This window comes from Notolepis coatsorum, assembly GCF_963971535.1.
Source record: "Notolepis coatsorum genome assembly, chromosome: 15".
NCBI classification, from domain to species: Eukaryota; Metazoa; Chordata; class Actinopteri; order Aulopiformes; family Paralepididae; genus Notolepis; species Notolepis coatsorum.
In genome coordinates, this window is record NC_140179.1 from 68,859,210 (window position 1) to 68,874,749 (window position 15,540).

The following is a 15,540-nucleotide window of genomic DNA, read 5'->3' on the forward strand; positions in this document are numbered from 1 at the left end:
GCAAGCGATCCCAGTCCCTGGAGTTTAAAATAACCATGATGCATCACTAGCTGCTCAGATTAAAGTGTAGTGTGTCCCATAGCCAATAATAAGAGAGTCTACATCTACTGTATATCTTTTTAAAATAGTAAATATTCCTGTATCATACATCCTTTTTAAATTTCACGTATTGCATTTTGAAATGCTCTAAATTCCCTCTCCCTTTTCCACATCCTTCAGGACTACGTCTCCTCTCGACGGGAGGGACATTTCTTACAATACTTTAAAATGTATTCCTTCAACGTCCTCAGTTATTTCACATTTTCCAGTGTTTTGCTACCAATTCTCCATTTTTATTTCATCAGTCCTTTCAGTAAATCCTGTTGATCACCATTTCCAGTGTTTTTACTACTGTACCAATTCTCCATTTTTATTCCGTTGATCATTTCAGTAAATCCTCTTATTATTATTCCACAACTTCTGAGGAGAGCCATTTCTCCCGCCCAAATGTTCTTTATTGCGCCGTGTTATTCCAACGTCTTCTGAGGCGAGGCAATTATATCTCAAAATACGTTGTCCTGGTGTTACGCTATTCCACTTTCTCCTGTGTTTTCACCACAGATTTTGCAGCACGTTAACCGTTTCGGGAAACCATTTTTGTTATTATGCCACGTCTTCCGAGGAGAGGCATTTCTGCTTGGCCTCTGTGTCTTCGAAGGTCACCTTCTTGTTCCTCTTGGGGTCTATCCAGGAGTTGTGGATGACCACATTGTTGGGCGTGGGGTCCGCCTCCACCACCGACACCACCCGCTTCTTCATCTTACTCTTCAGGGCCTTCTGGAACTTCTGCCTGGTGAAGGCGTAGAGCAGCGGGTGGAAGATCGTGGTGCCATAGGCCATCACCAGGAAGCCCAGTCGAAGTTGAACGGTGAAATTGCTGGGCCCGGTGCTTAGGATGACTGTGTTGAGCACCGTGATGGGCGTCCAGCAGAGGAGGAAGGTCGAGATGATGAGGAGAGACATCCGGAAGACTCGCTTCTGCCTCTCGCGTCGCTCCCGGTGGCGCTTCACTGCTCGCCGGAGCGCGATGATGACGGACACCGATGTCCGCATGGCCAGCGGAGGGTTCCTGACAACGCTGCTCTGCGAAGCATCCGTCGACTCTGCTGCCTGCGGGGGGGCGGCGGCGGGTGTCAGCGACGCAGCCTTTGTGGCTGGCGGCTTCTTCTTTGGCGGGTTGTGCTGGAAGCGCGCTCCGATGCGGATGTTCAGCGCCTGGAGGATCTTGTAGTACGTCACGAGCATCACCACGGCCGTGAAGAAGAAGATGGGGATCTGAGCCAGCAGGTGGTAGTACAGGCCCAGCTCCGTGTAGTATTCGTTGATGTGAGCCACCGTAATCACCGTGGTCGTCTGGTTGAACTGATCCGAGCCGGAATGGCTGAAGAAGCCCACTTCCATGAAAGGCACCAGGAAACTGAGGAAGGAGAGAGCCCAAATGGAGACCAGCAGGGTCACTGCGCGGCCCATGGTCAGCACGCGGTTCGCCGGTCGCACGGAAATGTCATAGCGGTCCAGGGTGATGGCCAAGACGTTGGCGGCGGTGGCCACGCTGGCGAAGGAGACGCAGGCCTCGTGGAAACAGCCGAGCAGGGCCGTGTCGGCCTCCAGGGGGAGCAGCACCACCACGGCCGTCAGGGGGATGCAGGAGATACACACCTGGAAACACACACAGGAGGAAGAGTTACTTTAGGTTTAGTTTTACTTTATTTGTTCAAGGGGGACAGCGTACATTAATAAACATTTTACAAACTTAAATGCACAACATTTTTGCCAAAAGGCTCATTTCCATTGGCAGTCCCCCTGCCAGAAGGTACAGGCTAAAATCCTATGGGGGGTTAGCAATACAAACAGAACATAAGCGAGATAAATAACATTAGAATAAAAACAACAAAAAGCATATATAGTAGAACATACGAGAGGGATACAGGGCACAATACAGTCATGGACACAAGGACAGAGCACATCATGACATATTAGAAGACCCAGGCATAGACAAACGCACAATATCCAATTGCTGGCCAATTTGCACAAGTCGGTTGCAATTTGTCTATATTGGTCTGCATAGCCCTCCTACACGTGTGCATTTCATCACAGATGATTCCCCACAAGGTCACTCCCTCTGTGGGTTAGTCTCCACTTCAGAGCACAAGATGAGCACCGCCGCCCTCAGTGTGGCGCGCATGGAGCAGATGTGGTCAGTTTACTGAATAAATAGCATTTCTTATTGAAAACAAAATTGCTTGTACCCATTGGTCAGAAACTACTTTTTCAAAACCATTTATAGGACAAACGGTGAAGGGTGCCTGGTGGAGAAAAATAAGACTATGATTCAAATGTCAATGTAGCTCTTAAACTTTGAAGTCTTATCTATGATCCCTGGACACTTGAGGACTGAATTTGCAAAGTATTATACTCACTGATTACTGATGAATGGATTGCTACGGTATTGTATGAGTATTATACAGATATCTGTATTGGAATAACCATAACTGGCTTCTGTTAATACTACTTGGCCCAAATGTCCTTGGCACATTGTGTGAACATCAGGTGTTGGAAAGACATTCAGAGACAGACACACACACACTCACAGCACCCAAGGAGCTGCCCAGCCTGATGTCTGTTATTTTTATATCAGTGATTCACATGCAGCAGCGGAATGCAATTTGAGAGTCACAAACTCACAGGGCCCCGATCACATTATGGTGCATGATGCAACACAAATGTTCATGATAGCTACTAGTTTGTAATGTCACTCTGACTCTTGCCTTGCTTGTTTTTGTTCTGTTCCTTTGTTGTTTATATTTTCTGTTTATTTTATACATTAGCGCTTTCCTTTGTTTTTAGCTATGCGACTTACTGTGAAGCACTTTGGTTGACAAGTGTCATGTCTAAATGCGCTATACAAATACATTTGATTAATTGATTGATTGATTTGTGATATAGACGGGCAGATTGTACAGTGATTTTGTGTAATTTCTTCTTCATAGCCGTTAACTGTGCTGTGTAAAGTGAAGCTCTCTCAGGTGTAAAAGGTTGACGACGACCAAGACTTTGCTTTCAACTTGTCGTTGTTCATATTGCCATTTTTTATTTTTTATTTTTTCTGACCTGCAAAAGGGCAGTTTTAAAACCAGAAACAGTGGACAGACTTGTCTTTCTTGCCTGCAACTTAAAGTAATGGCTTTGCTTGTCCAAATGACAATACTGACCAAATTGAGATTTATTTTTCTCTTGTCCATTTATTTTGTTTGCTTTCTAATTTAAAATACAGTTTGAAACCGTCTGTACACAGTAGGCTATGTGTGCTAGCAGAGCTAGTCTCCAGTCACGAGTCACGGTGCACATGTGCGGTGGTTTGTCCACCAAAAAAGCGCCAAAAGATAGAAAATAAACTAGCAGAGCCAGAACTGTTCAACTCCCCTGGAGCCACAGCCAGCAGAGAAGCCGGTTTACTTTCGCTTTCAAACCAGCTGCAGCCTGATAACTGGAGTGTGAGGGGATGTAACACTAAATATGGCGGCAACGACAAAGAATTGTTTAAAAATATATATATATATATATATTATTATTATTATAATTTTTTTATACTTATAACAATATCGCTAATATCGAATATCGAGTGATATTCGATATCGTTATCACGATATCATTTTTGGCCATATTGCCCAGCCCTATCTCGATTCCCTTATCGCTCCCTGATACATTTATCATTTAAATAAATAAATTGGAAATGCAACATAACTAAGCTGGTTAGAATAACAACATGCAACTTGACATTTCTGATTGTCATTTATTGTTGAGCCCCCATGTCAGAAAAATACAAAAAAAAAAAAAAAATTATAGCCTACACTTAAATAAAATAATGTATTTGAGATTCTCTTAAAAATGTTTTATTTTTTTATTCTTAAACTAATTTAATCTAGGGCGGCTAGGTGGTGCAGTGGGCAAGGCGCTCACCACCAATGCGGGAGACGCTGGGTTCGAGCCCAGCTCTCCGCATTGCTATCAGCTTGGCTGGTCGTTCATACTAATACAATTGGCAGTATTAGGGGGTGGGAAGCTGATGGGTGGGGATCGGACGTTGTGGACAGCGACTCCTACAGGTCAGTTGGTGCGCCTGCACAGCAGAATCAGGAAGCGGCGGGGGCGGCGTGCCCTCCCACACAGACCCCCGACGCTGAGAGATCGCGCTGTGCAGGTGAAAAGATGCGACGGCTGCTTCCTCGAGTACCGGAGGGGACACGTGATGCAAGGCTTCGTCCACATTGCTGCCGGCTTGTGGGAGGCATGGCCTAACAGCGTTCGAGACAGGGGAGGGTAGAATTGGACGATACGAAATTGGGATGGGAGAAAAATAGAAAATGGGAGAAAAAGTAGATAAAAAAAATTTAAATAAACTAATTTAATCTATTGAATAACGACCTGTTGAATGTAACTACAGTTCAATATATATCACTCAGGTCAGCCTTGAGTGAGAGTGAGTGAGCTGCACAGACAAAAATACTCATAACTCGCTGAAATATTGACGGATTTACAAACGGTTTGGTTTATTACAAGCATAATTAATGTGGCTATGATTCAAGCGATTTGTAAAAAAAAACTACATCTTTGATGTTTATAGCAAACCAACCCGTTTGTAAATCCGTCAATATTTCAGCGAGTTATGAGTATTTTTGTCTGTGCAGCTCACTCACTCTCACTCAAGGCTGACCTGGGCAAGATGGCGGCGGTTCAGTGACGCTGGTGACTCCGCCTTAAGCTATCTAGTGTTCTATATATATCTATGTTTCAGAAGACCAGCGCGCACACACACACACACGCACGCGCATGCATGCACGCACGCACACACACACACACACAACTGTGTTCCGTCCTGTTTTCATTGCAAAACAAACCCACGTTGCACGCTGTGCGTCTGGGAGACTGTTGCTAATGTCTTCAGTTGATGCTGAACGGTCTAGACAGTATTTACCGTGAGTTTTTCAAAGCGCGGTAATCAAATGATAATTCAATCGAACGTCTTTATCCATAATAAAACGGCATTACTAACCGGCAGAAAATATTACCGCGGTTATCGTTTAAAACCGGTAACCGTTTCATCACTGATACGACCAAAGAACAGAAATAAATCATTTTTTTAGGGAAAGAGATTGCCGCGATGGAAATAATGTTGAATCTCTTTTCTCTTTTTGACCAAATAGTCGAGAGGAGAGGTGTAAAAGAGCTCCCTCCCCGGTCCCCGCTCGCCCCTGTAAGGTATTGGCTCGTGTTGCTACACGGACATGTTTGTATGTTGCACGGTACTTCCTGACTTACCTACTACCGGTAGTATAAACGCGTGATTTTTCCCCCTAGCCTTTGTACAGCGAAGACCCTCTCTGATTGGTTTAGCTCCGAAGGGCTCTGGGATAGAAATGTCCGAATTGTACATATATATTCTCTGCTTCGAAGTGGTTATGCTTTGGCCCTCTTTCGAAGTGGGTTATTCTTAGGGTTGGGGTTAGGGTAACCCTGTAGGGTTATGCTTAGAGTTAGGGTTAGGGTAACCCTAGGGTAACCCTAACCCTAACTCTAAGCATAACACACTTCGAAAGAGGGCCAAAGCATAACCACTTCGAAGCAGAGAATATTATGTACAAGGCGGAAGAGACCCTTCGGAGCTAAACCAATCAGAGAGGGTCTTCGCTGTACGCGGGCTAGCCAATCAGAGAGCGTCTTCGCAAACAAAGGCTAGTAAACAGTCAACGTGATCACACGCTCTCCGTCTCTTATTATATGTGAACTAAAGAGTACAAGGTTTACACAACAGCCCCCACCTTTTTTTTACCTGTACTACCTGCTGTCAGCTGTTATCTCTCTCTGTGTGTCTGTATGAGCTTGGTTAGCTAGCGTTAGCTTCGCGGCTGTTAGGTTGCCCCGAATTAAATGAATGACTCGGTTTTCGATTCCCATCCCTATGAGGCTGTATGTTTATGTCACAGAATTTCCCCAAGGGGATCAATAAAGTTCATCCTTATCCTTATCCTTAAATAAAGCAACGGATGTGTAGCCACTCACCAGCACGTCCAGCACGTGGAGGTTCATGGTGACTATGTTGGAGACGGAGCTGACCAGGTTCTGCTTGAGGCAGTACAGCACCAGCACGGTCAGGTTGGAGCTCAGCCCTAGAATGATCTCCAACAGCAGGAAGCCGGTCAGAGACACCTGGAGACAGAGAGAGAGGATAGAGTCACACCATACGGTACTGCGGTGTTGCTGTAATTAGACTCTCAGCCCCATTTTTAAGTGAAAAAAGCCGTTTCCACACAAAACAACAAACACCGCCACCAACACAGACACTAGGGTTGGGCATCGTTTGGATTTAAACGATTCCGGTTCCGATTCCGATTCTCCATTTCGATTCCTGTTCTAAACGATTCTCGATTCTGATTCTTTGAGGTGCAGGTCAAAACAGGTCACAGCTTATTCCGCAGGAGAAAAAAGAATACTTGAAAAATCCTTTATTTTTTTCATACTTTTCACATTGTCAGTTGACTTGATACAGTTTAATTTGGTTGCTGTACTGTAACTAGGGAATTCAAGTACATAACTTCAAACTTCAATAACTAACTGTAAAACTGAAAAGGCACATATGTACAGTTACTCTTAACTTAATACTTAATAAACTGAAACCTGCTGAAATAACATTGCGAGTTGGCAGCAGTCTAAAAAACAAAGAGCTGCAGCCCTGGTGGGTGTTGAGATATGAAACAAAACAAAACAAAGTCATGTGACAAATTAATAAAAAGAAAAAAAACGTTTTATTTATTTTGATTTCTGGAATCTTCTTAACGGTTCCGGAACCGGAAGTTAGTTCTCGGTGCCCAACCCTAACGGACACTAACAAGAACTACTTCTGTCGATAGTGCAAGGGAAGCTGTGTGTTAGTAGTACCTGGAAGCTGACGGGGTAGGGTGCCACGGAGGGACTCATGTCCGGGTCGTACGGGTCGGCAGCGCCGTCCAGGACCGTCTCATTGCTCATGGTGGCTTCTGAGGTGGGACCAGGGGAGGGATGCATTATCCTGAGAAGAGTTCAAAGTTCAAACTCCTCATTTTATTTTGCCCCTGAGGGACGGTTATCATGCAGTCGGGGGTTTAAACTTTACATTGCAAACACAAAGGTGCAATCTCAGCACTAGGGCCGTCTTTGCCTAAAGCCATTCTTAGTCAACAATAGTGGACTTTATCCTCTAATTGATACATTTATTTCATCGACAAATCTGTAGAATTTGTTGAATTGCGGGGACTTCTTTAAATGTTGTACTTACAATAGATGTGCTTATAATTTTTATTTTCAGGAAATAACTGGCATGTGGAAAAATAATTGAAAAAAAACCCGAAATCAACTAACACATTTTTGGTTGACTGCGACCAACGTGCCCGACCAAAGTCCTATGAATATTAGTATACTAAGAATTATTTTAGTCAACGGCAACCTTACTTAATTCAGCAATTTCACAGTATCTGGTACGGCTTCATTTTGTATTCATATTTAGAGTAGCGTGTGTTACTACTGCTGCTGGTTTTGTTTTGTTTTGCATGTGTTTACAGTAGTTTACCTTCAAGTTGTGAATGTGTTACACTTCCGAGACAAACCGGATGAGAGTAGCCGTGATGTAACTGGGGCCTAGTGGTGGTGAGAGCTTTGTGTTTTCTGTCTGGAGGCTTGTTTGTTCAGAGTTCAGACTCGGGCCTTGTGACTCACTAGATTCCAACTTCAGAGAGCGGAAGGAGAACAACCAGTCTATTGTCTCTATACTATTGCTGAGTGAGAAGAACACCATGTATTAATGCAACTAAAGGTTATAAATTATTAATTTCTTGAAGACATCATTGTGCCCAGCAGGGGTGTGCATTGACAAAACCCATTATGGAAAACCTAGTGTCATTCTAATCTAATAGGGTTGGCTATTGTTCACGAGAAATCATCTTCTGGACACTTGAATGACTTGAAGGGCAGGTGTGTTGCAGAGAAACCACTTAGGATGGAATGAAAAGCCCCTCTCACACACTAAGCTTGCAGATAGGACCGCTTCGATTAGACGGCAGATGGTGTGTCCATCCCAACGGAGGACCAGAGGAACATCCTTTGGGGTTTAAAACAATGTTTGTGTTTGCTAACGAGACAGTCCTATTGGCAAACGTACATGGTGTGCGAGAGCCTTCCGGTCATAACTGTTGCTTTCCTCAGATGAACTTGTCACTATACCGATTAGGGATGTCCAGATCCGATCACGTGATCGGGATCGGGGCCGTTCACGTGATTTTCCGAAGTGATTTTTTTTTTTTTTTTTTTTTTTTACTTTTTTTTTTTTTTATTCAACAAACATGACCATGTTCACGTCTTAAACTCATACTGAGGCCTTAGTTTTGGTTTTAAATTGCATATCATCATTCATTTATTTATTGTCACACAGAGCAGAAGAATTTTGCCAAAACAAACTCATTTCCTTTGATTTAATTGATGATTTGACAAATGATTTATGTCAAGGATTGCAATGCCTCGCTTGAATGAAGTTAACTTTTCACCTGGATAACGTCAACATTCAGGGTGAATGTAATGTGAGAAATTGGGATGAAATTTTTTTTTTTTTTTTTTTGGATCGGGAAAGATCGGTATCGGTAGATACTCAAAATCACATGATCGGGATCGGATCGGGAGCAAAAAAAATGTATCGGGACATCCCTAATACCGATATTGTTCATCTGTGATGATTGTATGGTGTGATTTTATTGGAATGAGTGAATTGCGATACACAATTTTGTTTGTAGACCCTTGGTAAAAAACGAAATAGGTCTGATTTTGCACATTTCTTAAATATTTGAGCATGTCAATAGAAAATGTTATTTCCAGAGTCTGTGACACACTAGCATGTGATCACCTAGGCGGATATCGTGATCAATACTGATATCGGGAGAAATCCCCTTTTTAATTTTGTGATATAAAATACTTTCCACATCACCCAGCCCTAATCTACAATGGTCATGAGGGGGTTTCATACTAACTGTGGCTACCCATTCTTACTGTATAATTCTACACAGTCATAGTACTGTAATAATACAATTTAGACTGGTGATCTAGGCTGTTGGCCAGATCAAGGCCCATGCTGGTTCATGGCAGTGTTTGCCCTACATTCAGTCTCCCACTGCTACAACAATGTAGACAATGCTTTTCATTATTAATAGTTTCATTCACAATCATTCATTCATTGTTTTTTTTGTTTTGTTTTTTTCTCACCTGGAAAAAAAAGAAAGACGCTGATTGGGAATAGGACCCATGGCACAAACTGGGATACCTGGAATTGCTATGAATTATAGGGGAACTACTTGGGTATTCACAGAGGGCCAACACTAGGCTAAAATAGGGTATATGGATCAGGAAATTGTCCCCAATACCAACATTTTACACCAAGAGCAAAGCCACTTGATTTTCTGCATTTTGGACACATGGACTGATACTATATATCTCTAATGATGATAGATTAAATAGCTTATTTCTTAGTCATTGTTTTTGTCCTGTTATCCAAAACAAATGGTCTATATATGTGATGCATCAGATTGTCACTCAGTATTGGGGTCAATGATTTTAAGTTCAGGGCTCAGAATAACTATTATTGGCAGTGAAAACGTGGCATTGGTGTGTGCTTAGGAAATCCGTGGTATACTACTATATACTACTCAAGCCTATAATCAAGCCTACACTCATTCCTATACTCAACCCTATATTCAGTTCTATACTCAACTCTATATTCAGTTCTATACTCAACCCTATATTCAAGCATATACTCAACTCTATACTCAAGCCCTATACCCAAGCCTATATTCAATCCTATACTCAAGCATATACTCAAAACTATACTCAAGCCTTTATCCTGTTGTCCCCTATACGAAAAATACAAGTATAATATATATATTTTTAAACGCACTCACTTTCGCCGTCGACTAAAGACTCACTTCTTCAACCATTATCTGAAATGATAAAAAAAAAAAAAAAAAAAAAAAAAAAAAAATCTAACCCCGACTAACCTTAATGTCATGCACTTGTCCTAATAAACTAACCTACACTGTAACACGCAACACTTTGATGAACATTGTTACTCAGCTGATAGAGTTATACCCTTCTTGCTGTCTTGTCGCACAGAACTTGTAAGTCGCTTTGGATAAAAGCGTCAGCTAAATGACTAAATGTAAATGTAAATGTAAGTCAGTATAGTATGTAGGTGGGCCTAGTTCCTAGTGTGACGCTCTACTCACCCGTCCCTCCCAGTCGTGAGGTCTCCAGGTTAGGAGTTCTCCAAGCAGCCACCAGAGACTCTGTGTCGCAAATCAAACCATCCCAACGTGGTCGGACTGTCCATCCTGCCTCCCCCCCGCGTCTCGGCGGGCCTTCTGTGAACGCACCCGACGCAGAGCTGTGCCGATAGATATAGAAAGTTCCGTTCCGAGTAGAAATCCGTTAGTCTCGAGGAAGATCCACAGACGGAAATGTCAGCCGGCGATGGTAATTGTGAAACTTGTTGCTTCTTTTAGAGATCCTCGATTGACGACGCGGCGTGTCTTCCTGCCGTCTAGTCGCCAAGTCGACGGCAGAGGAGCTGCTGTGAAATCAGTAAACAATTGATGCTGAACACAAACCCAACGCAGTCCCTCTGCCGCCGTCAGAGAGGGTTGTGCGCATCACAAACGTCAGCGTGGTGCCACCGTATCAATGCTTTCTTTCATTCACTGTTCTTCCTCTGTTTTCGTCCTTCCCACTGGCATCCTCTCCTGAGAATGGTACCAACGCCAGAGCTCCCCTCTCCTCTCCTCTCTCCTCTTGAAGTATTGTATCAGCAGCACTCTTGTCTTGTCTCGTCTGTCAATAGGTGGTAGACGTCCAGTAATGGACTTTGAACCCAGTGGCACCCAGAATCCCCCCGCACGTTCTTAAATTACAAGAGCAGAGTCCAATGACAGGAAGGAGTATGTGTGTGTGTGTGCAACAATCGGTACTTTTAACATGCAATTGTATCCATTTGGGGAGGTTTTCTTCTGTGTGTACTAGGAAATACCGACGACTCATACCAGGCCCCTCTCCGGTGTGTGTGTGTTTCTGTGAGAAGATTGTGTGCTTCTTTTGGAGTCAGCCCCCTGGTGACCCCCTGTGACCTCATATGCCCCTGATTGTGTGTAAATTGGCACCAGGCACCAGCCAAACGCTGCTCAGGTTTGTCGATGGCTGCCAGTTTATTATTTCTTCTTCTTTCTCTTTAACAAGCTATCCGAGCTTCATTAACGGGGTCTTTCCTCTCTTGGGGGAAAAAAAAGCAATGTGTCCGGTGAACTCGAAGAGGCCGTGGGTCAGTCTTGTAATCCGGCAGTCCCTATGACCAAAAGAAAGAAATGATCTGTCCCACCTGGCCTCTTATCCAACAAGGGGGACGCGAGGTCAAAGGTCACAGAGCTGCGAATAAGGCCCGGGGGGAGAGAGTCTTTCTGGATATCGCAGACAGCCACACGGATCCCTTGCCTCCTTGCCGACATTTGCTGCTCTTCTCTGTGCTTTGCCGGAGACATGTATGATGGGCCGGGGCCCAAAATGTCCTTCAGTCTCACAGCAAGCTGCCAGGGATTCTACACTGCTACCATTTTAGCAGCATATGCTCCTAAAAATAAGAGTGCAGGCTCCACCTGGAGGATTGAAAAGAGGAGCAGATGGACAGGATGACTGGATATTCAGAGCAGAGATGGGGGGGGGGGGGGCGTTCTCACTCTTCCTCCTATGTCTCTTCTGTGGTCCTTAATGCTTCTATTTAGGAGCACACGTGTCTCCCTGGGAAGAGGGGGAAAAAAGACGCTTCTCCCTCGTCAGTTCATCCCTCCATCCTGGGGAAACGGAAGGAAAGAGTTTTGAATGAATGGGTTAAAAGGACGTGTGGTGTTAGAAGCGGACCGGGTGGCCGAAGACGGAAGACTACAGTTTGCAAATACCTTTTCACGATTTGATCTAGGCCAGCATTTCTTATTATTATGGACCCCAAAATATCCTAGATGAACAATATGCCCTTGTCTGTACTGTAAATATGCCAACATTAGCAGGGTTGCTAGTTCTCAGTTGTAGTCCCTGGCTAGATGTTTAAGCCAGAAAAGAAACAGAAAAAATAGGACAATAAAGCTAATATAAAAACAGTTTAAAACATATTCTGTACATTCATTCACTAGGCATTCGTGCATGATGTGCATCTATAGAAAACAGTGTGCAGGGACAAATCAAAGCTATACATGTATAAACACTGTATAGGCAGGCACACATATTAGTCCAGTCATTATAGGCCAGAATTAGGCTAAACCTAGGACAAATTGCAACATTAGCAAACTCAACTGATTTTGTATCCTCAATATGTCTTTAGTGAGAGAAAAAAAGTCCCAAGGAATCCCATCATGGGAAATGTGTTTTTTTTCAATGTTTTGTTACCCCTATAGTCCAGTCATTATAGGCCAGAATTAGGCTAAACCTAGGACAAATTGCAACATTAGCAAACTCAACTGATTTTGTATCCTCAATATGTCTTTAGTGAGAGAAAAAAAGTCCCAAGGAATCCCATCATGGGAAATGTGTTTTTTTTCAATGTTTTGTTACCCCTATGACACCTACTTGATTGCTGTCTTTCAGAGATTGTGACGCGTTCAAATTTTGAGGTAGCTCAAAAGTAAAGATACCATTTGATTCTAGACAACCTCGGGTTTCCAATGAGACCAACCATGTCATGTTACCTCATTGGAAAGGGGGCTACATACCTAATTATTCAAAGTTAAGACGATTTCTTTGGGGAGGGAAATATGGCCATCACCATTTTTCAAATGGTCCCTTGGCCTTCTACCTCAATATATGTTAATGGGAATGGGTTACATGGGTACCTACAAGCCTCCCCTATACAGACATACCAAATTTATGTTAAGCCCATGTAGTTTTGTGCAAGAATCATGTAGTGTTTTGCATGCTGTACAAATATGTAATTTCCGCCTATTATAAAAAAAACCCATCTCCATGGACCTATCCCCACGGACATAAACCCTTGAGCCCCATCCTCGTGGACTGAGCTCCACAGAGCCTATCTACTAATATTCCAAGAAGAAAAAGATTTCTTTATCAAATGTTTTGATTAGTTCTGGCGTGTATGCTAATTGGTGCATATCAAATAAGATAATGTGTGATTTGCATGAGTAAACAGAATAATTCAATGAAGTTGTGATTGACTTTTTTTCTTGTCTTTGTGTGTGTAATCAGCTTGTGAGTTTCTATAGTGATATCTAAAAGTAAAATGTTCACCACTATGTTGTAACAGGCATTTTTCGATATGAATATATATAGGTCGTTTTCAAAACTTTCCCATGATGGGATTCCTTGGGACTTTTTTTCCCTCACTAAGGACATAATGAGGATACAAAATCAGTTGAGTTTGCTACTGTTGCAATTTGCCCTAGGTTTTTTCATATAATGACTGGACTATATGGATATGGCAGCCACACATATACATAATCATAAATCACATAACCATATACTCACAATCAGGACAGTCAGGCTAGTGGGCAAGCATAAGGTTATGGTTAGGTTAAGGTTAGGTTAAAGTCAGCGTTAGGTTAGGGTTAGGTGAGGGTTAGGTTAAGGTTAGAGATTGAGGTGAGGGTTAGGTTAAGGTCAGGGTTGGTTATCGCTGGGACAGGTACATTCGTAGGAAATACTACTAAAAGTAGGAACTGGTGGGAACAGCCTATATATTTAACTTGAGACACTGTCTGAATTAACTACACCATCCTATACTCCAAACAGGTACACAAAAAGAGTTGAGTGGGCATATACTTTTATTTTGCACATAATTCTCACACACATTCAAAAACTCTAAACAATTTTGCACACATTCATTATTGAATGTGTTATTGAGCGTAAATTAGTTTGAATATGGCCACCAGTGATGTCATCGGGGAAATTAAATCCTTTTAATCCTGTTGATTAAAACTCAATGAAATGATAAGGTAGCAGTCCCTATACGACAATGTGTTGCTATTTTTTTCATCTACAGCTGTAATTAACACAACACAAGGGTTGAATGTCCCCAATGATATCACTGGTGGTCATATTCTAAATGAATGTGTGTAAAACAGTTTTTGAATGTGTGTGAGATTATGTGCCCCTTTAAGGAGTAGGGGGAGGCGGGGTTGCTACTGCTGGCCACACCTCAGGCGCTGTCAAGGGATGTCTGGAGAAATTCACAGTATAATAAGTTACTAACCTGAGCTCCAACCCACACATCAGACCAAAACAAACAACATAAACAAACTGATTGGGGCCCTTTTGCCTAGAGGTCGCTGTTACAGGACATTACAGGTTCTAGCTTTAAGGCTAATATGAAACAACTATTGTCTGGGATTCTGAATCCAAGCATTTGTAGATAATGAGGCTATTTCCTGACATTCTGATGGCCTTGGTTGTGGGTTTTTCTAATTGTGTGTGTGTGTGTGTGTGTGTGTGTGTGTGTGTGTGTGTGTGTGTGTGTGTGTGTGTGTGTGTGTGTGTGTGTGTGTGTGTGTGTGTGTGTGTGTGTGTGTGTGTGTGACTGTGACTGTGACTGTGACTGTATTCATATTAGCTTTAAGGCTAATATGAAACAACTATTGTCTGGGATTCTGAATCCAAGCATTTGTAGATAATGAGGCTATTTCATGACATTCTGATGGCCTTGGTTGTGGGTTTTTCTAATTGTGTGTGTGTGACGTGTGTGTGTGTGTGTGTGTGTGTGTGTGTGTGTGTGTGTGTGTGTGTGTGTGTGTGTGTGTGTGTGTGTGTGTGTGTGTGTGTGTGTGTGTGTGTGTGTGTGTGTGTGTGTGTGTGTGTGTGTGTGTGTGTGTGTGTGTGTGTGTGTGTGTGTGTGTGTGTGTGTGTGTGTGTGTGTGTGTGAGAGAGAGAGTGAGAGTTTGTAAGTGAGAGAGAAATGGAGGGAACGAGGGAGAAGAGGGAGACATGTTGAGCGTGTGTGCATTTGTGCATGTGTGTGTGTGTGCGTGCGTGCTTGCAAGTGTGGGTGTGTGTGTGTTCAATCAGTTTTCCATGCTGTGCTGTTCTTTGATGATCCCTGTCATGTGTCTCTTTGGCAAATGAGCGACAAAAGCTGTCAACAAGTTCATTGTGTACTGCCTCATTCTCTCCCTCTCTCTGCATCTCTCTCTCTCCCATCTCTCTTCCTCTCTCTCCCTCTCCCATCTCTCTTCCTCCTCCTCTCACTATGTCTATCTCTGCCCTCTTCTCTCCCTCATCATGTCACTCTGTCTGTCTCTCTCTCTCTCCCTCCTCTCTCTCTCTCTCTCTCTCTCTCTCTCTCTCTCTCTCTCTCTCTCTCTCTCTCTCTCTCTCTCTCTCTCTCTCTCTCTCTCTCTCTCTCTCTCTCTCTCTCTCTCTCTCTTCTCTCTCTCTCTCTTTCTC

General features: G+C 43.1%; 2 protein-coding genes across 2 annotated transcripts in view; one reads left to right on the forward strand and one right to left on the reverse strand.

Annotated features, from left to right (window-relative positions):
- Positions 1-15,540, forward strand: part of cog5 (component of oligomeric golgi complex 5) — a 320,599-nt gene that overhangs the window by 119,185 nt on the left and 185,874 nt on the right.
- On the reverse strand, positions 643-7,101 carry LOC311241912 (G-protein coupled receptor 22-like; the record flags this gene model as incomplete). The annotated part of the gene is made up of 3 exons (XM_084330862.1): positions 643-1,698; positions 6,100-6,246; positions 6,976-7,101. The coding sequence occupies 3 exons, from the start codon at positions 7,099-7,101 to the stop codon at positions 643-645; spliced, it is 1,329 nt and encodes a 442-aa protein (XP_084186988.1).